Genomic DNA, 27,160 nt, shown 5'->3' with positions numbered 1-27,160 from the left:
GTATTCTAAACACTGCCCTATAACTGAAGCCAAATCTGCTTTAAAACCAGAATTCAACCCCAGAACATAAACAATGGCAGAGATTCCTGTTCCTAATCACCACACAACTGGAATTGAAGCTACGATTTCCTGGACAGATACACTGTGGGAGTGGATAACCTTTTTCTGTTGAGCACCACATTCTCCTAGGGGTTATTAGTAGGGGCAGAGCAAAAAATGAGTTTTTGCTACCCTCCCCCACTTTTTCCCTCCTGAAATTAGGCCAAGGGACACAGGTTGCTCACCCCCTGATGTACCAGATACCCTCTCTCTTTGGAAATAAACCATTACTGTAATGGTACTTCTGCCCTGGACCACCTTCAAGGCTGGAATTTTGAGAAATGAAAAGGTAGATCTTCTGTTTGTCAGCTGCTGTCTCTAGCTTCATGCTGACTTTGGAGTTGCCCACTTTAAAAAACAACATACTTTCCCTCCCCTTACGCAATCACGGATTTTCAGTGACTTAACCCACCCTTCCACTCCAAGCTACATGGAGCCTTCTGACTAACTGGGTTTGTAGGTACTTGACAGGCACTTCCCTCTCCAGTGTCTGGGGCAATTGCCACCAAACAAGACAATTTCCCCACAGAAGATTTGCATCTGTTGCAGTCACAGAGGGCTATAATAAAACACAGGTGAAATGTCTTGCCTGTTCAGAGCAAAGACTCATGGACAAAATGGAGCAGCCTTATACTGAACCAGAAGGCTGTTTGTTCTGTTAAGTCCAGTACTGACTGGGAGCAGCTCTCCAAGGTCTCAGGCCTTTCCTAACCTTTTCTAGCTTGCCAATTTTGCTGCAACACAGGCTCAGAGTTTTCTGGTGTCTTAATAACTAACAAATTTATTATAGCATAAGTTTTTGTGGCTCCACTTTACCAGATGCATGAAAGGCATCTTTAAGAACCTTTGATGTTTTCCTTCTCCCAACCTTTCTGAGGTCTTTTAAGTGGGGGCTGAACCTGGCCCCTAAGGCTCAACATCATCTTGTGTCTTCATTTTCTTCTCTGCCTTTGGCATCTTCCTCCCTGTCAAAATCTAGACTGTAAATGCTTTAGGACAACCTATGTCTTCTTTATTTTCTTATATTATTGATTTACATTTAAGAGTCCTATACAAAAGGATGATGTCATATAATAAAAATAAGAAGTCTTAAAACTGACACTCCCCTCTAACATCTCCTTCATTTGGTTTTTCTCCCTCCTGTTCTGACTGCAGAGGCCTCTTCTTTCTTACCTTTGTTAATGTCCAAATATTAAGTGCCAGCCCAAAGCACATGGCAAATGTGGTTCTCATACTCAGCTGTGGAGCTATGAAGGCCAAGTGGATGGTAAAGGCTATGAGCAGGCAGCCATTTCCTATGCTGCTGGTTATGTGATGTTGCAGGCAACAGTCCTGGGGAGAGGGGAAAGAAAGAAAAAAGGGGTGGGGTAGGGAGGCGATATTGCACAACGAATCCCAAGTAATAGCTTGTTGGAACTTGGTGCTGAACTGCCCTTGCTGCTGACCCTGCTAACCCATCACTTTGTCATTCACTATGTGAGTGAGGATCAGCACTGTTCCCCTGAAGCTTGTGGCTGACACACGTGTCAAATGGATGTGCTTTGCAGATGAAAGCATATCTTTTCTCCTGCAGGCCCTGGATGTCCATTTCTTTGTACTTCCCAGGAAGATTATCTACAATCCATAAGAGCATCACTGCCTTCAGATTTAGTGCAAAGGGCCACCTAATCTATTGTTCTCTTTTCTCATTCTCTAGCAATTAAAATTCAGAGGAAGCACTATTTTGAAACAGGAGGGTTTAGAACTGTTGCCTTTTTAGAAAAAAATTTTTTTGACAAAATGCCTTAGGCACTTATAATAATAAACTTGCCACCCAGTCACTAGTTTAAAGTTTATTTTTGTTTCTTTTCTGTTTCCAATGACAGCCATCAAGAACCCCCTGGGGAGCTTATAAGCAGGGCATGAAGGTGATAGATGAATCCTGCTGTTTATCTCTAGCACCTGGTTTTCTGATGTATAGGGTTGTATCCAATTAAGTTGTCCTGTTAGCGGAAGGGATGGGGGAACCCCACAGAACAAATTTGGGGTGGGCGCAGGGGTTGCCTGAGGAAAGGAGAGGAAGAGGCAGCCTCTTTGCACGGGTGGAAGTCCTTGCGCTAACGGGTCAACTTCTTTGGCTACAACTTCTTGTGTCAGCGAACATGGAAGTTCCATTTGCTTGATAATAGACAGGTGCTTTCACTATGTTGTTTTTGGCACCTGCTAAAAAACTGTTTTGCTTAAGCCTACCTGGAAAATCTGGTGTGTAAATGGGAGATTTATTTTCAACCAACCAAAGGCCAAGTAAAATAGGAAACATATTTCTGAGGTTTTGGAACAGGACTGAAACTATTTCTAATACACAAATTTCTCTTTCACTTGATAGCTGTACCCTTGATCCACTAACATTTTGCCATTCATTTTGTTTTATTATTCTAAAATACGTTCGGTATTATCATTATTCATTCTATTCAATAGAGTTGCTATTTATTATTTCCTACAGGAAAAGGACTTACCCTGATTCTTCAGTCCTAGCAACTTTTCTGCCAATTGCCAGGGACTGGAAGAGGATGCCTCCACACCAACCAACATATCCCTCTGCTAGCGTACCTTTGTGTGGATTTTAGTTGTAAACCACTTTCAGAGTCAAGATTGGCTTAAAAGCAGATTATAAATATAATATAATAGTTGTGTTTACTTGGAACTGAGTGTCATTGATTACAATTGATTTCTAAGGAAGCATTGTGCTTAGGGGTTTTATCATTGTATATAATACTTGATATTCAAAACATTCTATCAGATAGATATTTTTGTGCTTTAATGTTCCATTCACAGGTAAGAGAAACCAAGGTGAGAAGGGCAGTAAGTGTCCAAAGCCACCCCAATGAAACTACTCAAGGATTTGATCTCGGGCACCCTAGCATTTAATACCTGAACTTCAGCCATGTCATAACTCCTGCAAACTCTCCGCAGCTAAAATTGGAAGTAGTAGTCTACCTAATTAATGATGCCTTGTTATGCTGCAATGGGCCCATGCACCTCTGGTGGATTAATGTGTATCTTAGCCTGGCATTTTGCCCAGGAGGAAGAACTACTGTTTAATACATTAAATCTCTCTGGCAAGCCTGAAAAACCTGTTTCCTCTTCTTCATAAATCACAATCTGTCTCCAAAACATGCAACACCAATATGCCGACAACATTCACCACTGTTGATCAGCGGGAACAGGTAGGACCAGCAGGGTCTCTGCTTTTGTTTTCAGTGTTTCTGTCCAGGAGATGGATTGGCCAAAGGAGGGACGGGTTCTAGGCTCAATTACTTGATATTATGCCTAGGGCAAAGGACCTCAGGAGTTAAGCAGATTTCTCAGTGAATTGAAGAACTGGACTTGAATGTCGTCTTCCATTTACTTCAGCATCCCGAATACAGACCTTTAGGGGTTATGACACTGATCAAATGCTTTTTGCTCTGTATAAAAAACCATAGGGAAGTCCAGAGAATAAACATTTTGGGAACAGGACATGGCTCCTAGACTGCTTTTACCCAACCCAACACATTCCCCTCTTCTTCTTCTTTCCCCCCTCTTATTGGAGAGGTTTATTTAATTATTACATTTTTATCCTGCCCTCCCTCCAAGAAGATTAGGGCAGTGTTCACAGTTTCCTCTTCTAGATCCCCCACTTCTAACTAATGAAGAGTTAGAATCCAAGGTTCTAGTTCCCATTTCTAGTTCTCTCCACATCTAACCTGCTGGTACTACTTCCTGGCTTAAAAAAAAAGAAAAAAAGACTGTCTTCTTCCACAATCCAGTCTGCATTCCCAACAGCTGTGATCTAAAAAACATATGTAACTATGGACCAAACAACATATTAAGCTTGAGCTTTTGTGGGGGGATGCCCAAGTAATTTTCTTGGTGCTCCCCATTCCACATACAGATGCCAATTGGACTGGCAATTGAATCTTATTTAACACTGCTGATGGGAGAGCATCCTCCAGATCATCCAGAAAGAGGGAATGCAGGTGAGGCTGCATGACACAAGCAGCTCTGTTCTCTAGCACCTTGCTGCTGTTCCCTGCTGCCCAGCATCTGCCACCTGAGATGGCTTCATCACTCTACCTAATGGTAGGGCCAGCCCTGAATGTTGGGGTTTGTTGTTGTTTTATTATTTAATTTGAGTTAGGGAAGGAAAGCAAAATAAAATTTCTGTGCAGATCTGGATAGACTATCTCCTATCAAGCACCTCACATTCTTCTTCTTGTCCAATATTATGGTTTTCCCCAACTGGCTAAACATTTCTGCACATAAATGGGAAATGGCTACTGAGATGATTCGTCATCCTCACCCAGTTGTACTTTCCTTCGTTAACGGATTTGGGAGTTGAGATGGATGGTGTCTAAGACCCTTTCCAGCCTCTGATTTGAAATCTATACAGGCAGAGTTGTAGCAAAGAAACCTGCCCCACTAGTCAAACTAGTTTCTTTTGTAGGCTAATGGGTTTAACCAAATTTGTCAAGTGGCCCCATTAACATGTGTAAGGATTTGGCCTGTAGAACAGTGTGTGCCATAGGAACTCTTTCAGGATAGAGGCCCCCCTCCCTTGGCTGGAGCCCCCCTCATCTGACCTAGAACTAAGAAGTAGTCTTTATTAGTGTGCGTCTAGGGGAAGCTGAAAAGACACACAGATATGCTTGTTGTGTGTGCAGAATCCCAAGCCATGGCTTTGGGGTGCCTCCCTGGAATTCTGATGGAGAGGCAAGGTCTGTTGGACTGTTAACACTGAGAACCCCTCCATCGTACACTCAGGTTGTATATATATGTAATAGGGTTGCCAGGTTCAGGGCCTGAGACTGATCCTGTATTTAGGAGAAGAGAAAGTCAACCAAGTGCAGCCTCCAAGAGGTCTTCTGTACCTTTAAAAGTTGTGCAGGGGGAAGGGAGAATTCCAGCTTGTGGTTTTTCCCATTACAGGGTTGCAAGAACACCTGCACTTGGCTGACTTTCTCTTCTCCTAAAGATACAGTCTCAGTCTCAGACCCTGAACCTGGCAACCCTAATATGTAAATAAACCATATATCATAAATATACCACACTCTCTGCTGACCTTCTTTCCAAGGAAAACAAATCCTGGGTAACCATAGGAATCCCTGGAAGTCTCTTGTTCCTCAGATATTTGGGTGCACACAACACCTTATTTGGCCAGCCCATCAACTTCTTGAACTGCTCTAGCCATAATATTGCCCTCTGCTACTTCCTTTCAGATAGGAAGCCAAATCTAATTGGTTGAGATATGGAGGAGGAGAAGGAGAAAGAAAGGCCTTTCTGTTTGATTAATAGGATAGTATTCTCATCCCTTTCTTCCTTATTGGAAATGCATTGCCATGTTTCATCTCTGCTACCTCTACTCAAATGGGGTGGTAGTGTTAACATCTCATTATGGCCCATAAAAGTGCCATATTATTGTTGAGTCGATTAGCGTTTAATTAGCATGAGTCCTTGAAAGAACACAGAACTGATGGAGCAGGTGTACATGGAAACTATTCTAGCTCTAGAAATAAGTTGCTTAGGGCCTGGCCTTACTCCAGAACTTGTCAGATGGTCACATTGCAAATGTAAATGAATGTGTAGGTTACACATTGTTTAATGATGTGTGTTCCCCCACTTATCCAAGTGGGGAGAAATCGCAGGAGTATAGGGTTTCCAGTTTTAGGTTCCTTTAGATAAGGGAACACTGGGGACTTAACGTGTATTTGTAATTTTTATTTACAAATATGCCGATAGAGCATAAATGGAGGCAAAACAGGCATTCCCTTAAGGCAGAAGATCCCTGAGATAGCAATTTGTGAGGTCCCTCACACTGTACCCCTCAGTTTGATCTCTCTCTCTCTCTCTCTGAAAATTTTTTAAAAACTGTTATTTCTCTGCCCCCTCTGCTGGAGAAGTGTCACCTTCTCCAAACTCATATGGTTATTTTATTAAAACATATAGAGAGATTCTCAGCCTACCAGGAAACAACCTCCTAACCATTAGCTCCTATTTATGGAATAGCAACCACCTATTCTCAATTAATAACCAGCAATCCTTTGTTAGCGTGTGAGGAGCGGGAATAGTCTGGCAGCAGTGGTTACACGGTGAATAGATTTACCTCATTAACCAGTGTGACTGGTTTTAGTAAATGAGTCCTTGAGCCTCATAGTCATCTCTGGCATGTTTGTTCATGCTTTACTTGTAATCAGGACTCTCTCTGCATTCTGCACAAAAATTAGCTCAGATTCTCTGAGCTGTATAAAGGTAAAGGTGTCCCTGCACTTGTAGTGCGAGTCGTTTCTGACTCTTAGGGTGACGTCTTGCAAAGTTTACAAGGCAGGCTGTATATATGGGGTGGGATTGCCAGTTCCATCCCTGGCCTTTCTTTACCCCCCAGCATATGCCGGGTACTCATTTTACCGACCACGTATGGATGGAAGGCTGAGTGGACCTCGACCCCTTTTACCAGAGATTCGACTTCCTCCTTCCATTGGAATGAACTCCAGCCATGCGCAGAGTTTCGACTGCATTACCAATGATGTAAAATCACACAAATTACATATACATTTGCCTAATGTATTGTGTTTGTGCTAGTCATGGGGAGGAACAAGGCACTGCATGACGCTAAAGCACTCCTCCCTTACTATTACACATTTTAATCCAGTTGTTACCTTTTGGTCTCCTGAGATGTCAGTAGGCATTGCTCACACTATTTCCAGTCTTTTTTCTTCATCCTCAAGGGCTACAAATATTACAGAAAGAAAAAGTATTGTCAGTGTGCTGAATTCTGCACCCAGTACCAAATGTATGCTGTGCTTGGGTAGAATAGTAGAACAGACACATCTTTGACCACAGTCTGGATTTTTTGGTAGCATCTGGGATTAAGGTACAGTTTTAGTTTGGATAAAAACACAGAGGCTCCTGGAGTAGATTATCTCCAAGAATCCTTTTGGCTTTACAACACTGTGCAATATTCTCCTCTAGTCTGGGATTTAGCCTCTGCCATGCCATGCGTCAATCTGGAACAAGAACTGTACCTCATGGAACTCCTATCTATAGTGTATTTTGGGGCTTAAAACAATACACTTTGATTTGTGACCTTCAAAGACTACCAGCCTCTCTTCCAGGAACCTATTATGGCGGAGGCAGGAGCAGATGACCCCGTCCTGGTAGAACAAGAGCTCCGTGACATGGATGAGGACCGTTTGTGGGAGATGGTGGAGGGTCATCGCTACAGAATTGTTCGTGGTGTCTGCCCAAGCCGTCTTACCCCCTACTTACGTCAGGCCAAGGTGCTGGGCCAACTGGATGAGGAAGAGGTGCTGCACAGCCCCCAGTTCACAAACAGTGCCATGAGAGTGGGTAAGCAGCTTGAGTGTGGCCATGTTGATGGGTCACAATAAGGCACATCTACCTATATCTGGGAAGGAGTGATGTTTCTTCATTGCTCCTCTACCTCTGGCCAAAATAGGGAAGGGCAAGTAGTGCAGCCTGCAGAACCTTCTCTGTTCTGTAAACCTATCCACATCACCAAGTTTATTGTGATCCTCGCCCACAGGCAGATAGGGAGGACTAGTGACTTTAGGAGCAAACGTAGTCTCTGTGTGCAGAATGGCACATTATCTCGACACCACTAAATTTGAAGGAGGAGTAACCTCTGCCTGGGCTGGGGGGCTTGGGGTTACAGCTGCAACCTGGTAGTGTTACCGCGGGAGGGAAAGTTAGCCACTGATGCAGACATTTGGAGGGCTGTTATATCATTTGAGGTTGCATGAAAAGGTGAGATGCTAAATGGGAAGATGATCAAGCTGTCTGGAATTGATGGCAGTTGTAATCCAAATCATGTTCAGGGCACCAAATTGGGGAAGGCTGCCATAGACAGACAGGCGAATTGTTCCACAAAGACAAAATATAGTTAGGGTCAGTGCTTTTGGGGGAATAGTACTCACTGGTGCAGAATAGCATTGCCTCTTTCTTTTTTTTCTGCCCATGGCAGCTATTTTGTCCTGACATGTGCAGCACTTTTAACAAGATATAAGTACCGGCACAAAAAAAGCACTGGATAGGGTAATTATTCCTGCAGCGACCAGGGCTGAATGAAGGAGGCTGGAGCTGGGCCCACCAAAGCAACTCATGGCTGACTTCTGCAGCCCATATTACAAATGATGGTCTTACAGCCTGCTCTAATGGCTTCTCTGTACTGCAGATTGGGTGTTGTTGCTTTTGCTCAACACAGTGCTATAGAACAGGAGTGGGGAAACTTTGGCCCTCCAGATGTTGCTGAACTATATCCCATCAACCTAGATGTTGCCCAGCTAGATGCCGCCCAGCTAGATGCCTGAATGTAGAGGATCTGGTACATTTCTTAATGGAATGCCCTTTATTTCTAGATCTGAGGACTCAGTACCTTGAACCCTTAATTGTAGGGATCAGTAGCAGTTCCCTGCTAAGTACAATTCTATTCCTCTTGGCTGGTATAGATTACTACACATCATAAAGGACAGCCAAATTTGTCAAATTAGTTCTGGGGAAGTAGAGGTCACTTATTGTTTAGATGACAATATATGTTAACGTACATTGAAATTTTGCAATGGAATATTTTATAATCAGATTTTATTATGGTATATTCCATATGTACCTGTTTTGCTGTTGTTTTACTGTTATTATTATGCTGTTGTTTTACTCTTTTTATTATGTGTGTATGCGTATGGCCTGCTCAGTAAAGTGATTGATTGACAACTCCCATCAGCACTAGCAAGCATGGCCAATGGTCAGGGATGATGGGAGTCATAGTTCAGCAGATCTGGAGGGCCAAAGGTTCCCCATACCTGCTATAGAAGGTCATCTAGCGGGCTAACAAAGTTAATTGCAGAGAAACACAACACATCATATCACCTCTTCTGTCTGGGTAGGCTGGGCGGGTCTCAGGGAACTGCATAGAAGGGGAGTCCAGTTGCTTTATCCTGTTGCTCTTTCTAATTCCCTTGCAGGTCACATGCTGGATCTCTTGAAGTCCCGTGGGAAAAATGGAGCCCTCGCTTTTCTGGAAAGCCTGAAACTCCATAATCCTGATATTTATGTGCTCATCACTGGTTTGGAGCCCTCCATAGACCACAATCATTTCAGTGGTGAGCTTTCTCATTCCCTGCACCCCACCTATTTCTACATGGTTCATTTTCTTGGGAGAATCTGGTTGTGTTGAGGATATTTTGACCCCTGAGGCAGGTAGACAAAATGGTGTCACTTCCGCAAACATAACCAGCTTCCCCACATAAGCTCCTGGTAGTAATAATATAATAAACACCTGACTGTTTGTTGCCCAAATTCTGATATTACTCTGCCTAATGATAGTAGGTCTGGATTGGCTAAAGGCCTAACTGTTTTTTCCCTTACTGCAGACCTGATTGAGAGCTCCCAGCTGACAGAATGCTTGGCCAAGGCAGTGAGCAGCCTGCAGGAAGAGTTGAGCCAGGAGAAGCGACAGAAGGTGTCTTTGCTCCATCACTGCCGCAAGCTGAAGGAGAACACTGCCCGACTGGAAGCACAAGCTGAAAGCCTGCGGGGCATTGATGCTGAGTGTAACCGCATGAAGAGGGAGCTCAGTGCCCACTTCCATGAGGCACTCAAGCTTAAAGATGAACTTTACGGCCTGTCTTTACGCTACAGCAGTGCCCTGCAGGAGAAGGACCTGGCTATCACCCGCTGCCAAAGCCTGCAGGAAGAGGTGTGGTATGGTGTGTGGACCTCGTTGTGACATGTTAGCAGTGACTGGCTGCCCTCAGTGATGATGAATGTGTGGATTATGTGTTTTGCTGAAATTCCCAGGCTTTTATTAGCATTCTAAACTCAGTGTTTTAATTAATGCTTTTCCAGAACTCTAGATTTCTTTCTGTCAGCAATCTGTAGCTATCTGCGTGTGTCCACTTTTACTACTGGCTGCTTTAGAATGCAAGAATTGTTGGCTCGCATGGAGGACTATCTAGTTTACTACCTTGTCTTCAATGGAAACTGTAATTTATGCTGTAGGTTCAGAGGAAAGATGTAGTCCATCCATCCAGTGGAAAACTTGGCGTTGCCCCTGGTGTAACTGCTAGTAGATACCAACCTGTTTGATTGCCTGGAAGTGACGTAGCATAAAATTCCATGGAAATTATGCAGATTATCAGATTGTGCAATCTAATTTAGGACAGAAGTTGTTCAATATTTACCTGCTGGAAGATAGTAAGGGTTTCTTATGAGTTGTTGTTGTTGTTATGTGCCTTCAAGTCGATTACGACTTATGATTTCCTAAGATTATGACTTATGATTACGTTTCTTATGAGATTACTCCTGAAATGCCTGGTTTCTTGACATGTCAGCTGAAGTGTTTGGTCCTGTTGGGTATTACAGACTGGATAGCGTGCTAGAAGAACCTTCAGCTGATTTCTTTCAGATTGTCCAGCTTTTTCTCTTTCCTCCTGTGCTATGACTGACCTAAATATGTATTTAACTGGGGCTCTTGCAGAACATCTGTAGGTTTTGAGTTCAGAAAAAGACATCTCTCAGTACTTACAAGTGGGACCTGTAACTAAATATGAAAGCATAACTTCATCCCCTACTACAGGGGTGAGAAACCTTTGGCCCTCCAGATATTGCTGAACTACAACTCCCATCAGCCCCAGCAAGCGTGGCCAATGGTCTGGGATAAAGGATTATGTAATTCAGCAACATCTGGAGGGCTAAAGATTCCCCACACCTGCCCTAGTAGGAATGGTCCTGTTTAGGGTTCCTGCCTGCCAGCCAGCCAGCCAGATGACCACGACCTCCTCTAGGACACCATAAGTTGTAAGGACCTCAGGCAAGGCATTCCTCACTCCCAGTTTTCCATCTTTCTTTCCCAGCTGTCTCTCAACATTCCATGGCTACAAAGCATGCTCAATCCTCACTGGGCTGTTGGGGATAGGGTGGTGGTGCCCTGTTGTTGTTTTTTAATTTGTTCTTCTGGAAATCTTGGAGTTTCCTTTAATATACTGATACTTGCCTCTTGTTTCTCAGTTGGCCTGTTTTGCCTCCAGTTCTGTTGGCGCTCATCAGCTAAGTTCACTATTAGAGGGATTAACAGTCTAGCTGAATTCTTAAAACAAGGACCTCAGGTCCTGTGTTTGAGTGAGTGTCAAATCTGGCCAGATGTTTCATGCTGTCACTTTTGTCTTGCTCACTGCTGCATCTTCTTGTGTTTAATGGTAGCTCTACCTGATGAAGCAGGAATTGCAGCGAGCCCAGGTATCATCATACTGTGAAAGGGAAAGATCCCAGAGGACAACTGAGGACATACAGCCACAGGCAGATGAGCTTCTGATGTTGAGAGAGGAGAATGAGCATCTCAAGTCAATGGTGGAACTGGAGACTTTCAGTGTGGTAAAAGATATCTACAAACTATGCCCAGGAATACTGTCATATAAGTTTTACCTATACTGTGGGCCCAGTCCTTTCCTTTCCCATGGGAACTGTAGTTCTGTGGGGAGGGCCAGGGATCTCTTAATGGAAATCTTAGCCATCTCACCAAACTACAATTTCTATTATTCTTTGGGAGAAGCCAAGATTGGTCAGCTGGTGTAAGAACCAACATAAGTTTGCAACGCAGATATGCTCTAAGTATATTTGCCCATGGGCATCTTCTCACAAACTTAAACCATAGACCTTTGCACAATTTGGGGCCTGGGAAGTTGTTTGCACACATTTCAGCAAAATGTTTCTGTTGCACAAATCTCTTTCAGCTGCGTAAGGTTCCTTTTTTGTTTGCCGTTTGGCTGTAGGAGCCTTAGCCTGAGGCAGATCTTCATAAATCTAACCTCTGTGTGTTTCCACTTCCATCCACCCAAATCTGGGCAAGGGTGTGGTAGGGGACAGGAAGTAGGAATGCGTCTCTAACGAGCCTGTTGCATTTGTCCAGGTACAGAAGGATATTCTGGAACAGAACCTTGATGATGCTCTGGAGGGCAAACAGGAGCTGTTGAATCGTATCCACTCGCTGAGGGAGCAGGCGGCATTTGCCGAGAATCAGCGCAAGCAGGTGAGACATGCTGGGAGCTTCCTTTGCTTGTTCTTAGGCAAGATGGGAAGTGGGAGGGGTGAAGTCTCTTTCCAACCCATAGGTGAGCTCAGGAGAGTTTAGCTAATGCACTCAGCTTCATGCCCATGCCTCAATCTGTAACATGAGGTTAAAAAATACAGATTGTATTGATTGTTTATATTTGCATCCCATACTTCCTCTGAAATAGGAGCTCAGGGCAGCTAACGATGTATAATAATAACAATAACCATACATTTGAAGCTTTAATCAATATTTAATTAAAATTACAGTAGTCAATACCTTCAGGATGGAGTCTCACACTAAACTATGCTCCTAATATCTGGACAAATAAATATGTTTTAACATTCCACCAGAACATAGCCAAGGTGGGTTACATTACCAGCATAAAGTATTGCGAGGAGGTTTGTGAACAAAGTGGGGGCAGTGGGTAAGGTCATATATCTACTAGGTGCTATGATCCTGCTATCTTTTTGTCCCCATGCAGTGCTGGAAAGAAAAAGAGCATACACTGATTGAATGCCAGAGGATGAAGGTGGACTGTGAGATATACAAGGAGAAAATTAGTGCCCTCCAGGCACAAGTGGCTGATCTGCAGAAAGAGAGAGATCAGGTACCTGGAGGTCTGACCAGCAAGGAAAGGGGAATTTTTTGTGCAGGTGACAGGGAGGTTGCCAAGGTAAGGGAGGAGGAGGCTTGCCCAATTAGAAGGGATTCTTAAAATTTTAGAATGTTGTAACTGTTATGGGAATGTTCATCAGATACCTGTAGTCACATAATGCGAAACAGTAGAGCTCCACACTGTTTGCTAACTGTGAGTTTATAATGGGCAGCTAGGATCCAATCCAGTGGCTGAAAGGTTACGGTAGCTATAACAAGGCTTGTTGTCTAAATAGATAATTAGGTACCTTATTTATTCTGTTTGCTGATCCCTCCCCGGCTACTGCCAACATAGATGTGTTTCTCAACTGGGCAGAGGTTATACTTATGTTAGCAGAAACTGGGCAGATAAGCAGATTCCGCCTTAGTTTTATATTCTGCAGTCCAGGACAACTAAGGCAGCCTCTTGGCTTTTCCACATGATAGCTATGCTTGTACAGGGAAATATTTTTATGTTTACTCTGGTATGTTCTGCTGGACATGCCCTGACTTTCTCAGGGTCCCAGAGTGAATTACTAGCTGATACCTTTTTAACTTCTGTGGGAATAGTTTTGATCGCTCTGGATATTTGTGTACTGGTCTCTCCAGTCCCTTGCTGGTCTCTCTCTCTGCTGTTGATAGCTTCTTTCTGTCTGTCTCCCAAAGGCCTTGCTGATGCTGTGTTTCTGTACTCTTCTGCCTAGGCCTACAGTGCAAGAGATGCTGCTCAGCTGGAAATTTCTCAGAGCCTCCTGGAGAAAGATTCACTCCGTCGCAAAGTCTTTGAGCTCACGGATGAGATCTGTGAACTCAGGAAGCACACAAACCTGAGAGTCTCAACAATCACAGTGAGTTTGGGGATGAGGATGGGTGTCGTATGCATGGCTGTTTTTGAGACATCTGATAAATCCTCTTGACATCATACAAGATAAAAAGAATGAAATGTAGCAATAAAACCATACTACCACAATAAGCTCAAGAGACAATCAACATCAAAAACCCAAATACAAAACCAGCACAATAAACTAGCATATACACTACAGAACCAAAGCAGCTGTTCGATGCATACACTAAAATCACCAGCCATATCACTGGAGGTTTAAAATCACAAGACCTGGGAGAAAATTCTTAATCTCCCAAGCGGGGGAGGGCATTCCACAACTGGGATATTCCCTTGTGAAGTGATATTTATTATTTATTTATAAATATAATTGTATACCAGTATTTCATTTAAAAACATCAAAGTGGTTTACAAGTTTTTTTAAAAACAACAACAGTAAAACAATTAAAAATACAGTAAAAACAAAGGTCAACTATTACAAAAAGACATCTTCTTAATTGCCTGCATAAGCCTGGCAGAACAGAAAGGTTTTCAGCAGGTGTTTAAAAGTTAGAACAGAAGGCGCCTGCTGCTAGGAAGCAAGAGAGTGCTTTTCGCGCTAGTCTGTCTTACAAGGCTGCCTTGCAAGATCCAGCAATCCAGAAGAAAGAGATTTAAAAGGAAGAGCTTGTTTTAGGTTGCCAACTTCTCTCGCTCACTCTCTTTTTTTTTCCTAGCCCACCTGTGGCTTTTAACGACAGGCTTTTACAGCCTCTTGATTAATCAAAATTAAATATTTCTGTCCCTTCGGTCCTTCTTAAACCAAAGTTCCGATCCCCTGCTATCAAGCCCCACTCCTCTGATTAATTCGAGGGCATTTCACCCATCAACCCTTCCCTGGACTCCCTCTTGGCCTCTGATATGTCACGGCTCCATGATTTGCTTTCTGCACCACCATAGCTCTTAATATTTTTCCCCTGCTACGCTCCATAGGGTAGTTTCTCCTGCTTTCTAATAGTCCAGGCACTCTTTTGCTTCTGGTTTAATATGGGAGGTACACTTCACTCTTATACCTGAAAAAGTTTGTTTTAAGAGTGTGTATGGTGTAGTGGTTAAGGTGTTGGACTATGACCTGGGAGACCAGGGTTCGAATGCCCACACAGCCACAAAGCTCACTGGATGACCTTGGGCCAGTCACTGCTTCTCAGCCTCAGAGGAAGGTAATGGAAAACGCCCTCTGAATACTGCTTACCATGAAAACCTTATTCATAGGGTTGCCCATAAGTCAGACTTGAAGGCAGTCCATTTCCATTTCAAGAATAAAAATTACCCCCACACACACACATTCAGAGAAGTCCACCCTCTGCGTTTCTATATGAGTCATTGTTCTGCGCATTCCCTTTGATTGAAAGGAGAGTAGTATTTATTTATTTATTTTTATTTATTAAATTTTTATACCGCCCAACTAGCATAGCTCTCTGGGCTGTGAACAAGAAGCAAACAGATATATACAATAAAATCCAATAACATACAACGAAAAGTACAAAAGATGAAAAATCTAAAAACAATTACAGCAGATTTTAAAACTGAATTAAATTAAATTAAAAGCCTTGGAAAAGAGGAAGGTTTTAACTTGGCGCCGAAAGGATAACAATGTCGGCGCCAAGCACACCTCATCGGGGAGACTGTTCCACAATTCGGGGGCCACCACTGAGAAGGCCCTAGTTCTTGTTACCACCCTCCGAGCTTCTCTATGACTCGGAGCTTGGAGGAGGGCCTTCGATGAAGAACGCAGTGTCCGGGCTGGTTCGTATTGGGAGAGGCGTTCCAATAGGTATTGTGGTCCCACTCTGTATAAGGCTTTATAGGTCAAAACCAGCACTTTGAATCTGGCCCGGAAGCAAATTGGAAGCCAGTGCAGGCGAGCCAGAACGGGGCTTATATGTTCGGACCGTTTGGTCCTCGTTATCAATCTGGCCGCCGCGTTTTGCACGAGCTGTAGCTTCCGAACTGTCTTCAGAGGCAACCCTACGTAGAGCGCATTGCAGTAATCCAATCGCGAGGTTACCAGAGCATGTACAACTGATGTGAGGTCCTCCCTGCTCAGATAGTGACGTAGCTGGGCTACCAACCAAAGATGGTAGAATGCATTCCGTGCCACCGAGGCTACTTGAGCCTCCAGTGACAGGGAAGGATCTAAAAGAACTCCCAGACTATGAACCTGGTCCTTTAGGGGGAGTGTAACCCTGTCCAGGACAGGGTATATATCCACCACCTGATCAGAGAAACCCCGCACCAACAGCATCTCAGTCTTGTCTGGATTGAGCCTCAGTTTGTTAGCTCTCATCCAGTCCATTATTGCGGCCAGGCAACGGTTCAGCACATTGACAGCCTCACCTGAGGAAGATGAAAAGGAGAAGTAGAGTTGCGTGTCATCAGCATACTGATGACAACGCACTCCAAAACTCCTGATGACCGCACCCAACGGCTTCATGTAGATGTTAAAAAGCATGGGAGACAGAACTGACCCCTGCGGGACTCCACATTGGAGAGCCCATGGTGTCGAGCAATGTTCCCCAAGCACTACCTTCTGGAGACGACCTGCCAAGTAGGAGCAGAACCACTGCCAAGCAGTACCACCCACTCCCAACTCCGCAAGCCTCTCCAGAAGGATACCATGGTCGATGGTATCAAAAGCCGCTGAGAGATCAAGGAGAATTAACAGAGTTACACTCCCTCTGTCCCTCTCCCGACATAGGTCATCATACAGGGCGACCAAGGGTGTCTCGGTGCCGAAACCAGGCCTGAAACCCGATTGAAATGGATCTAGATAATCGGTTTCATCCAACAGCGCCTGGAGCTGGCCAGCAACCACTCGTTCCAAGATCTTGCCCAGGAATGGAACATGCGCTACTGGTCTGTAGCTGTGGAAATTATCTGGGTCCAAGGAAGGTTTTTTCAGAAGTAGTCTCACTGCCGCCTCTTTCAGACGGCCAGGGACCACTCCCTTTCATAACGAGGCATTTATCACTTCCCTGGCCCAACTAGCTGTTCCATCCCTGCTAGTTTTTATTAGCCAAGAGGGGCAAGGATCTAGTACCGAAGTGGTAGCACGAACCTGTCCAAGCACCTTGTCCATGTCCTCGAGCTGAACCAACTGAAACTCATCCAATAAAACATGACAAGACTGTCATGAGTATGAGTATGGTACAGAGACTCATGCTGTGATGCAATAGGCAGCCTCCTTGGGAGTATAGGCCATTCTGCTGCATCTTTGCATTGAGAGTGATTGGATGGTGTGGCACTTGATGCAGCATGGAAGAGGCAGCATTAACTCAGCAAATGCTAACTGGAAGGAGGCAAGCTCAGAACACTAAAGCATAAAGAGGCAGCCCTGGCTTTACTGAGTGAGGCACCCACCTTAGACAGTGGATGCTGGGGTGAGGGGGGCAATAAAGGGAGCCTCCCCAGATATTCCTCCTGAGCTCCCCCAGCCATTCTCCTCCTTTGGAGCACAGAACACTGTGTCCAACACGGCCTGACCTGCACTCCATAGGCTAGCCTGCTGCCTTCAAGTGCAATGGAGGATGCTGTCCCATCGTAAGTCCTGAAGTAGGATTCAGCCACCAAATTAGTCACCTTCTGTATGAGAAATGGGGTGGTGGTGGGCAACATCATGTTTTTTACCTTAAGCAACAATATAGGATGCAGCCTCCTCTTATGATAGGTCCTTTTGACTCCCAGAAGCAAACATGTGGCCCTCCAGATGTTGGTGGATTCCAACTTCCATCAGCCCCAGCCAGCATAATCAAAGGCCAAGGATAACGGGAGTGGTGGTCCAACAACACCAGGAGGCCACAAGTTCCCTATCCCTTCTGTAATGACTTAATGTTTTTAGTTCTTATGGCATACTAGCAGTTAACTTGTGACATACCGGTGTTTCCCAGCACACAGTTTTCAAATGACTACTAGAGGGAGTAGGAGACAGATTGTGCCATTTATTTCCTACTACATCTATAGCGTTGCTCTTTCCTGTTTTCTGAAGCAGGCAGGCCTATGCTATTTCGTATCTCTTCTCTCTCTGTCTCCTCTTAACAGGTACAGAGGAATGGACCAACCAGCTGTGAGCCCAAGGAATATTATCCAAAGAGGAAGCAGCGTCTGATCCGCATGAATGCAGTCTGTCCCCGGGATGACAGCCAGGACAGCTTCTTGAGCATGTCTGAGGTGTGTAGCTCCCCCACCCCACCCTTCCCCAAACCCCTCCCCAAACCCATTCTTTTTCCTCCAACTGCAAGGCAGTGGGGGGTTGGGGGGGAGACACTGCAGTATATTATCCGCATTGTGTGTGTGTCTCACTTGTTCTTTTGGGTTCCAGTACAATCCCAGTGGCCTGGCATGCAAGGCCCCACTCTTTATGGCATGGAAAAACTTGGGAGCAAGCCCTGAATGGAGAAATTTTGATTCACCCATGTATTAGTGGACTGACCCACTTCTTCTGTTTTGCAGTCTTGGTCAGAGTTAAGCAACAGGTCAAGTCAAGACCTAACTGAGAGCTTCCGGTCCTGCAGCCCCGTCCCACCATGTAGGCACTCCCTGCAGAGGAGAGCCATGCAAGATGCTTCTTTTTCCAGGAGGTAAATATGTCAGGACTTCCCATGCCATGCTCAGCTGTATACTGCTGGCCTATGTGGCATGTGTATTTCTTTTTTAAAGAATAAATAAATCACAATTTTACTACACAAATAAATTTTGCAGAGCAGGCAGGCAGATAAAATAGACAGATTTTGTTGTGCTAATGTAATAATCCAGGTTTTTGTAGAATTTGGAAAAGAAGTTAGGAACAACTAGGGTAGATATGCAGATATCTCCCACCACCGCTGGAAAACTTTATAAGCCTTGATCTTATATTTTTTCCATATTTTTTTCAAAGCCATGAGGGCTAGAAACTTGCTCCGTAATCTTTCCATATACCACCAGATTCTGCATAGCACAGCACAATCTCCCACCATGCAACTGTTTAGCTCCATTTGTCATATGTGAATCTGTTCTAGGCTCAGATAAAGCACGTATGAGGAGGAAATATTTTAGAATTGTTCATGCATTCATACAGTATTTTTAACTGGGCAAAACAGCTTGAATTTATCCATGCCATCACCCAGACACCTTGGCTTGGTGCTCTAACTTCACACGCTATTATTTCCCCCTCATTCATGTCTCCTCTTGCAGCAGTTCCCTGGAGTTTCTGGAGGAGGATTTTGCTTTTGCTTCTGAGGAGAAAGCAGAAGACCCCCCTTTTGAGTATGAGATGGAGGGGAAAGTTGGTAAGATTTGTGTATGGGATCAAATCTAGGTTGGTGTCCTCGATCAAGGGAAGGGGATATCTCTTCCCTTTAGGATGTCACTATTATCATTACCTCATTAGCTCAGGGCAAATTATATCAGTTTCACTTAAAATAGCCAGTCTGCCTCCAAAGGGCCCAAAATCTAAGTAGGCCATTCACTTGGGTTAGGGCAAAACATGGATGAAGAATGGAGATATTTTTGTGCCTGTGGGCATACATCTCTGCCTTTTGCATGGCTGGAATGTAGCCTACTGTACAAATATAAGAGTCACATCCATTGCCTTGCCCACTTTTGCCACTGGCTCTGCTTACATTTGTCTCTCATCCCACCTACCCTTGGAAGGTTGCCCATGAGAGAGTGTGGCCCTCCTGCGAAAAAGCTTCTCCACCCCTGTATTAAGCTATAACCATGGATTAGTAGAAGCAGCTAAAAGTGAAATATGCACTGCTTGCTGTTGATCCCATTCTGTATTCTAAAGTTAGCAAGGAATGGGCTAGCCTGACCCCACTTGGAACTGAATTCAATAACTGGTGGGCGGCACCCACTGAAAAGGCCTCTCACTTGCTAACTATCATATATCATATCATACATACACACTATACCAGGCTCCAAAACACCTCAATTCTTTTGACTCTCCTCTTGGCCTGGGAACGTATTGATGATCTGTGAGGAGCCGCAGTTCGCTATGTTTGTTGGGTGTCTCACATTATCTGTGTGGGCCTGCTTTCTTCTTGAGTTAGAATTCCACCCCTGGCTTTTAGTTGTGGACAGCCAATAACAGACCTGGATGGTCACAAACAAGGCATGAAACTGCTGACCTTCCCCTCTTCAGATTTTAATACTGTATTTATACTTCAAGAAATAAATAAAATTAACATGGAAACATACCACAATAAAAATAGTTCCTGTTTTTCAGTCTTATTCTGGAACAATAGTAAAAGCTTTTATCTTAAGAGAAACAAATATTCCTCTTTATCTTTCTGTCCATATCCAAAGGACTATAGTGCTGCACTGGGAAAAATTGAGCATGAGCCAATTGCAGATGAGCATTGTTTAGTCCCATTGATATTAGTGGAAGAGCACTGAGCATGTATTTCAAATGAACTTTTTGTTGCATCACTGCCAATAACGGTAACAAACAGTAAACATATAATAGTTAGAGAGCAAATAAAGCTGCTGGGAGTCTTGTTCATTTTCTTCCACTATAGTCTGAACCAGTGGAACACCTCTTTCCACTCATGCAGTTTTGCTACTGAAAGCTATGCCCTCCTTCCCATATGCTTTTTCCCATAGGGAGAAAAGATATGGGGACCTATATCTAGCAAGGGAAAGAAGAGAGCTACAATGAGTAAACTCTGTGGGTTACCAACCAAGCATTTGTGTAGCAAAAACATAATCCTGTCCTTTATTGCAAAAATTATTGCCCCTTTTTTATTGGTGGGTGTGTAGTTTTGCCAACTTATATGGATGTCTGGGTTAGAAACAAACAAGAGATCAATTTGCTGTCAACTTTTCTTCATTCCAGATGGCACCTCCCTGTGGCTCCACATAGATCCCTGCATTTCAGAGAGGTAAATGCCAAGTGCCCAACTGCAGACAGTTTTGGTCATAAGTATTCATAGGCTCAAGGCCCAAGTCAATGAGGATTGTCTCAACAGTTGGGGCATCCACATTAGGAGCAAAACACAAAGCAAAAAACTGGGTGAACCAAAGTCATGAACTGGGATCTAACTGACACAAAAGGCTCTACTGACATCAAGAGAAAACTGAGATTGATATCCAAGGAATCTATCTGAAGGCAAATTGCAGGGATGAGTAAAGAGTAGGAAGCAGGCCAAAAAGCAAGGTGGTTCCAAGAAGGAGCAGCAGAAATGTGAAACGGGTGTAGAGTTTAAGCAAAAATGGAATACTTGAGTAGCAAGCAGTAAGCAAGATTGTCTTTTGTATAAGCAAATTACTGTAGGAAGTAATTGTTCCAAGCAGAGGTCTTGAAGGACTAACTGCCTGCCATGATGTATGTGTGTATTGGGGTGAGCCTGGAGGGCAACCAAGAGGTCTTCTGTATCTTTAAAAGTTGTGCAGGGGGAAGGGAGAATTCTACCTTGTGGTTTTTCCCATTACAGGGTTGCAAGAACACCTGCACTTGGCTGACTTTCTCTTCTCCTAAAGATACAGGATCAGTCTCAGGTCCTGAACCTTGCAACCCTAGCCTGCAAGTGCATGAGTACAGGAGTTTATCTGATGTAAGGGTTAAGACCTAGTGTTCCTGCAGTCGACCAATTTGCACACAATGCTAAGTTAAAACTATGGCTATGCTAAACTGTGGCAAATGTGTGGATTCCAGAAAGATGGCTGTGAGCCCTTTGCTTCTCCTTTGGTCCTGCTGCTGCTGCACTGCTGTGAGCTAAGCCATGGTTTGTCTTAGGTTACATCTTGACTACAGCTCATGGTTTTTCTGGAGTGAGACAAACTGTGAGCTTGGGCTCAGATGCAACACTAAGCAAAACCATAGCTCAGGACTGGGGGAGGAAGACATTTGCTTGTTCTTGCTAAGCCATGGTCTGGCTTACCATTATATCCGAACTGGATCAGTATGTTGTATTCTGGCATCCCTTTTAATATTCCTCCTTAGGCAATTCTCCTGTGTCATTTTTGGTTTTGATATTTTGAGAGACAGCAGAGCTGCTGATCTGCCAGGATACTTCACCAGGACTCCATCACCATAATGTGCTGTGTGTGCTCTTTAATGAGTATGTCTGTCTGCCTCATCACTGAATAAATGGAGCACTTGACTAAGATTTCATATGCATTTTCTGGCTTAGATGGAAATTTGTCACTGGTCTTCCATACTCCTAAATGGATTATCCTTCCATTGCTGCTGCTTTCTCCAGATGGAGGCATGGTTTAAGGCACAGGATGACTGCAGCCTTTGCCACTGGTCCTTTGCCTTTTGCCTGTTTGTTATGCTCAGTGTTTGGTGATTAAAAATTCTGGTCCATAATATTCTTCCTTAATCCAAGTCACTTTTTTGCTCTTCACATTGTGAGCTGAAGTCCTTTTCTGTAATAAATGAAGAGGCCTGCATGCCATAAGTAGGTGACTGTAGCTCAGCTGAGCCCATGATGGGTAAGCCAAATGGCAGTGGGGGAAAGCAATGGGGAGGTGCTCATCTGGTAGGAGCTGGAAGTCCCATACCCACTCTGTCCTCACTGCTCTGTTCTCTTCTCAGTGTGCCTATGCGCCGCCGGCCTGCACAGCGCTTCCCAAGCCGCATCACTACCATTGCCTTCCAAGCCAATGCTTTGCTGGAGCAGATCAACATCATTGGGGGCAACCAGACAGGCATCTTCATTCACCAAGTCACACCTGGCTCTGCTGCTGATGAGATGTCTTTGTCACCAGGCCATCAGATTGTGCTGGTATGATGTGCATATCTCTTCACTCCACATCATGTTCTAAGTCTCTGTCTAAGGGCCTATGTCCCTATTTCATGTAGCACTTTACTCATTCTAGCTGCATCCCTATTCCCATGTAATTCCCTGCAGAGCCCAGGGAATTACCTGTTAGAATGCTGAGACGTGATGTATTCCAAAAGACATGGACAGGGTTAAAACAGAGTTAAACAGCACACTCTGGAGCTCAAGGACAAAGAGCAGACCGAAGGCTGCAGGTGGCTGGGCAGGAAAGCTGCCAAGGCTATATAACTCCATAGAAACAGCTCAGGGTGTGGGGGGTGCATTTGATGTATGTGAAGGAGAGAGCTCGTGTATCTGTGTATCTGAACTAAGCTATTGAATCAGTAAAAGATTCATCTTCACCACTTCTAGCGTTCTGTCTCTATTCATTCCTGTCATACGCAGTGGCATTGCCCTGACAGGCAAGCCGCAATTCCAACATTACCATCTGGCAGTGATTTGGTACTGAAGGAACGAAACAAAATGGAAAGAGCCAAGATACTCCAAATGGTGTTGATAGGCAGGAAAGGTACTGCCAGTGCACCTCACATGATTGCAATAATGTCCAATGATGCTAGTACAACCACTGTGCCCACAACATGAACGCACAAGATAGTTTGCTTGCTGTGATTAGAATCTCTAGTCCCCAGCAATTCAATTTAACAGTCTGAGTGCTGTGAAACTGTGGTTCCCCTGTATTGGAAGTGCTTGCTGGGACACCCTACGCCTGGATCATGATGAAAACAATTTGTGATGATTGGGCAAGGACCAGAGCTGCTTCTGGAAAGGCTCAAAAGCTAAACCTAAGCTACCCAAGGAGAGAGCCACTGGGAGCAGAGATGGTAAACTGCCCAGGATAGGACACGTCCAGGTACAACCTGCTGGGCGACCTTCATTGTGATGCATTCCCACAACTACTTGGGAACACGCTGCCTCAAGACTAATAACTAGCTGAAATGATGACAAGAGGAAATTGCTCAAGGACAGTGAACAAAATGTTCAGTGTTATTGAGTATCGCTGTAATGCAAGACATATTGTTCAGCTTCTTCTGCCCTTACTGGGATTTCAGTGCTCTTTTCCCCTTGCAAAACTGCTGGGTTATTAGATGCTTTTTACAAAAGTGTTTTGATGATATGAGCATGGAAAAAGATTCTCTTCTCTCCCAGCTTGGCTAGGCTGCAATTGATTGCCCTCGTCTGTCTCTTGAGACCATTCCACAGTGACCTTTTTATTTTTATTCTAAAGGTATTTCACTTTGAACCTCTTTGAACTTGTAGGTGGATTATGGAGTAATGGAACCAGGTTTCAAGGCTGTCTTGGAGGATGCAACACTTGAGGAGGCACTTTGGATCCTGGGAAAGGTGAATGGCTTCTGCTGCCTATCTGTGCAACTCAACATGGAGGGTAAGGATGCCTGCTTACCTGCCTGCCTATCTGCCCGTCTGCTTGGTTGGTTTGTTGGAAAGGGGAAAAAGTAACTGTTGAGTGATCAGTGTTATTGCTTGACATCATACCATCAAGTAAGGTGAACAGTGGCTACCACTAAGGGTAGCATATTGGAAAATAGACAAACCTGATTCATGGGTAGAATCCATTGGGAAGTTCTCCTGCACAAGCCCAGCTGAAACTAATGTAAACTGTGCAAGAGCATTCAATGAGGAATGTGTCAGAGACCTTTTTGGTGTATTGTCAAAGAGTGTAAATGAGGAGGTGCTCTTTAGATTTTCCACTTAGACATCAGAATGTTTTGGGACAGCCCTGGGCATCTCACCAGCCACGGGTGGAGTCTGAGGTCCTACTCAGGAAGCCATGGTCACTGTGCCCTCCCCATGAGCTTCCCAACTGCCCCTGTGCCACTGCTTCTCTCACTCACCATCCCACCACTCTGTATCTTGTTAGGTTACAAGAAGCTGCTGAGTGACCTGAACTCCAAGCTGGTGACGTCTGGTGACTCTTTTTACATTCGGTCCAACCTGTGCCTTGAGAGGCAGGCAGCTGGGGAACTTACAGTGGGGTGCCATGATATTCTACACATCACTGACACAGTGTGCCAGGGCCACACCCAATGGAGTGCCTGTCAGGTGAACCCCTACACCATGAAAGACATAGATGCTGGCACTATCCCTAACTACTGCCGGTGAGTATCATCCTTTGAATAGGCTTGAGGGGGGGGGAATGGGCACACCCTTGCCCATCTGAGGCAGTCATCTCCATATAGCACAATGCCCCAGCAGGAGGAGGAGGAGGGACCACATCTGCTCCCTTCTGCCTAATGCATTCCTGCCCCCTTCTCTTCACTCTAGGGCGCAAGAGCAGCTCATCATCCTGATCCAGGAACTGGCCCAGAAGAGCACAGTTTCTCACAAGGTAATGGGGGCACCCTACGAAAGAATTTTAGAAAGGAATCACAATCAGACCGTCTTTCCTATATGGTAACAGACACAGCCCATTGGTAACCACGGCATTGCCTTGTGCAGTCCTTACCAACAATTGTGTCCAGTTATTCTGACTGTCATGCCACTGTAAGCAAGATGGTGTTATCTTGTTGTTGTGCTCCTTCGACCATCTTCTGATTTGGAGGAATGATGTAAAGCATCTGTTCAGATTGTGATCTGCAGTCACCACCAATAACAAAACACTGCAGCCCCACCAGGGTGGACCAATGTAATTTTCCATGCAAGCTGGGGAAGATGGCAGAGAAGAAAACACATCCGTAACAGCAGTAATATGTGCGCTAATACTGGGAGGAAGGGCAGGAATTAAATTTAATTAATTAAAAAATGTGGTAAGAAAAATGGGTGATAGTAGTTTGAAATGAAGGCATGGCACTGTGGCCATTTGGAGACACTGGTGTAATTTAACTATATTAATTTAGATATTCACTGCTGCAAACCGTGGGCCATATCTATGCTTTCAGGGATCTAACAGAAACACTTTGCTTTCTCCCTTGTAGAATTCTGGGGTGCAGCCCAAACTGGTGCGTATTGTTAGCACAGACAACAACAAAACCAATCCACTCTGGTCATCCATGGATTATATCCTGTCAGACTCCAGCAAGCCAAATGGTGAGTTCAAGTTAGTGGGGGTATTGTTTGTGTTGCTAAAAATAGAATTCCCCTGTCCTTTAGCAATACACTGTTCTAGAAGAGAATTGTCTTGGGGTTAGTCTTCTCCAGAAGAGCCTACATGGCTCATTTCTCTTAAATGGGAATCTCATATATGATTGTATGATTCCACATGTGGGGAGTGGATCCTTGACCATATGCTATTTTCTGACACTGACTTCAGTCTCCTTCTCTGGAGACTGGACTGGGCAGTAAAGCCTGAAATGAAAGGGAATTGGGGGACACTGCTTTGTTCCCTAGTGTAACTCCCTGTAAAGCAGGAGTTACAGATTATCTCTCAGACGTAAGGTGTCGGAGGTTGTGTACAGGTGGTGGGTGAAGCTGGAATCAAGAGTGGGCATGGTCAGAGCCAAAGGTGGGTGGAGCCACCCTCTCTCTCTCACTGCTACCCCCTTTCCTACTATTTTTCCCTCCTTGCTACTCACATGGAATTGCAGGTGCTGTGAGATAATGGAGTTTGACTGGTTTAGATGGGGGGGGGGGGACTTGTGGCTCTCCAGATCTTGCTGGACTATAGTTCCTGTAATCACTGACCACTGGGCCATGCTGACTGGGGCTCATGGCAGCTGGAGTCCAATAACATCTGGAGGATCAAAGGTTCTCTGCCACTGATTTAGATGCTGGTTAGAGGATGCCTCCTGCATCACTCACTCCAGTCCACCTCCAACATCTTTCATGGCTTCCTCCCTGCCCTGTCGCTTCAGCTCCCAGCATTCAGATTGCCACATACTACTACTATGAAGAATATCCTCCTTGCCACAGCCTCATTACCATCACATCAACAGCCTACCTACCTATGCAGAATGGTTATACGTGTGACTTTCCCCTCCTAGGACTAAACAGGAGTGCCAACCAAGTCTTCCTCCATATAAGTATCCATCAAACTCAAAAGAAGTATCAGATGAGCTGCTGTTACCTTAAATAACACAAAGACGGCATGGACTCCTATCTTTCTCTCACACTTACTTATTGTTCTCATTTTACATTTGCCCCATCTCAGAATTTGCACATGGACATATGGGGCACATGGACAAAACAACTCCACGCTGCAACCTTCTGTTCTAGGCTAGAGCAGCACCTCCTTAAATCCCTCATTTTGAATACATTGTGGAATTTGTTGGGTGCAAACACTTTGTTTCAAAACTGAGGAGCCAGCTATGGGCATTTCTCGGGGAATTAGGGAGGCAATTTCTTTTTTGTGGGGGAAGTAAAACACTGAAAAGGGAGAGCAGGCCAATTTCTCACACAAGAAAGGAGAAGAATGGTGTCTAAATTTTTGCCTCATATCTCCAGTTCTAAAAATGCTAGAAACTTACTATTTTTAAGGAATGAAAGATGGAAATGTTGGAATTATGATTCATCCCAGTGCGGTGGGTGGGTCTGCCCCCTTGCCTTCCCTGTGAACACTTATGAAGCCATTAAGAAATTCTAGGAGCCAGATTGCGGGGGATGGGGTGGGAAGGAACCTGCTTCCTGACTTCAGTAGCAACCCATGTGCCATGTTATTTATTTTATTTTATGTATTAATTATTTTATTTATATCGTACCCTTCCTCCCAGCAGGAGCTGAGGACGGCAAACAAAAACACTAAAAACACTTTAA

At 44.4% G+C, this 27,160-nt stretch overlaps 1 protein-coding gene across 3 annotated transcripts in view; it reads left to right on the top strand.

Moving 5' to 3' along the window:
• The first annotated feature begins 1,442 nt into the window (after positions 1-1,442).
• Positions 1,443-27,160, top strand: part of CARD14 (caspase recruitment domain family member 14) — a 32,000-nt gene continuing 6,282 nt past the window's right edge. The window contains exons 1-17 of one of the 3 annotated variants that reach the window (XM_061615796.1): positions 1,443-3,305; positions 7,230-7,464; positions 9,093-9,230; positions 9,501-9,826; positions 11,329-11,499; positions 12,035-12,154; positions 12,660-12,785; positions 13,516-13,659; positions 17,730-17,858; positions 18,141-18,268; positions 18,861-18,955; positions 20,503-20,548; positions 22,207-22,396; positions 23,711-23,837; positions 24,333-24,570; positions 24,737-24,800; positions 25,387-25,498. In XM_061615796.1, the coding sequence (XP_061471780.1) occupies positions 3,267-3,305; positions 7,230-7,464; positions 9,093-9,230; positions 9,501-9,826; positions 11,329-11,499; positions 12,035-12,154; positions 12,660-12,785; positions 13,516-13,659; positions 17,730-17,858; positions 18,141-18,268; positions 18,861-18,955; positions 20,503-20,548; positions 22,207-22,396; positions 23,711-23,837; positions 24,333-24,570; positions 24,737-24,800; positions 25,387-25,498 (2,428 nt within the window). In that variant the 5' untranslated portion in view covers positions 1,443-3,266. Of the gene's footprint in view, positions 3,306-7,209; positions 7,465-9,092; positions 9,231-9,500; positions 9,827-11,328; positions 11,500-12,034; positions 12,155-12,659; positions 12,786-13,515; positions 13,660-17,729; positions 17,859-18,140; positions 18,269-18,860; positions 18,956-20,502; positions 20,549-22,206; positions 22,397-23,710; positions 23,838-24,332; positions 24,571-24,736; positions 24,801-25,386; positions 25,499-27,160 lie in introns of all 3 variants that reach the window. The other 2 variants (XM_061615794.1, XM_061615797.1) reach the window with 2 other exon arrangements.

This window comes from Rhineura floridana, chromosome 3, assembly GCF_030035675.1.
Source record: "Rhineura floridana isolate rRhiFlo1 chromosome 3, rRhiFlo1.hap2, whole genome shotgun sequence".
In the NCBI taxonomy this organism is placed as follows: Eukaryota; Metazoa; Chordata; class Lepidosauria; order Squamata; family Rhineuridae; genus Rhineura; species Rhineura floridana.
Note: the sequence above shows the minus strand (reverse complement) of the source record. Positions and strands in the feature narration are given on the sequence as shown.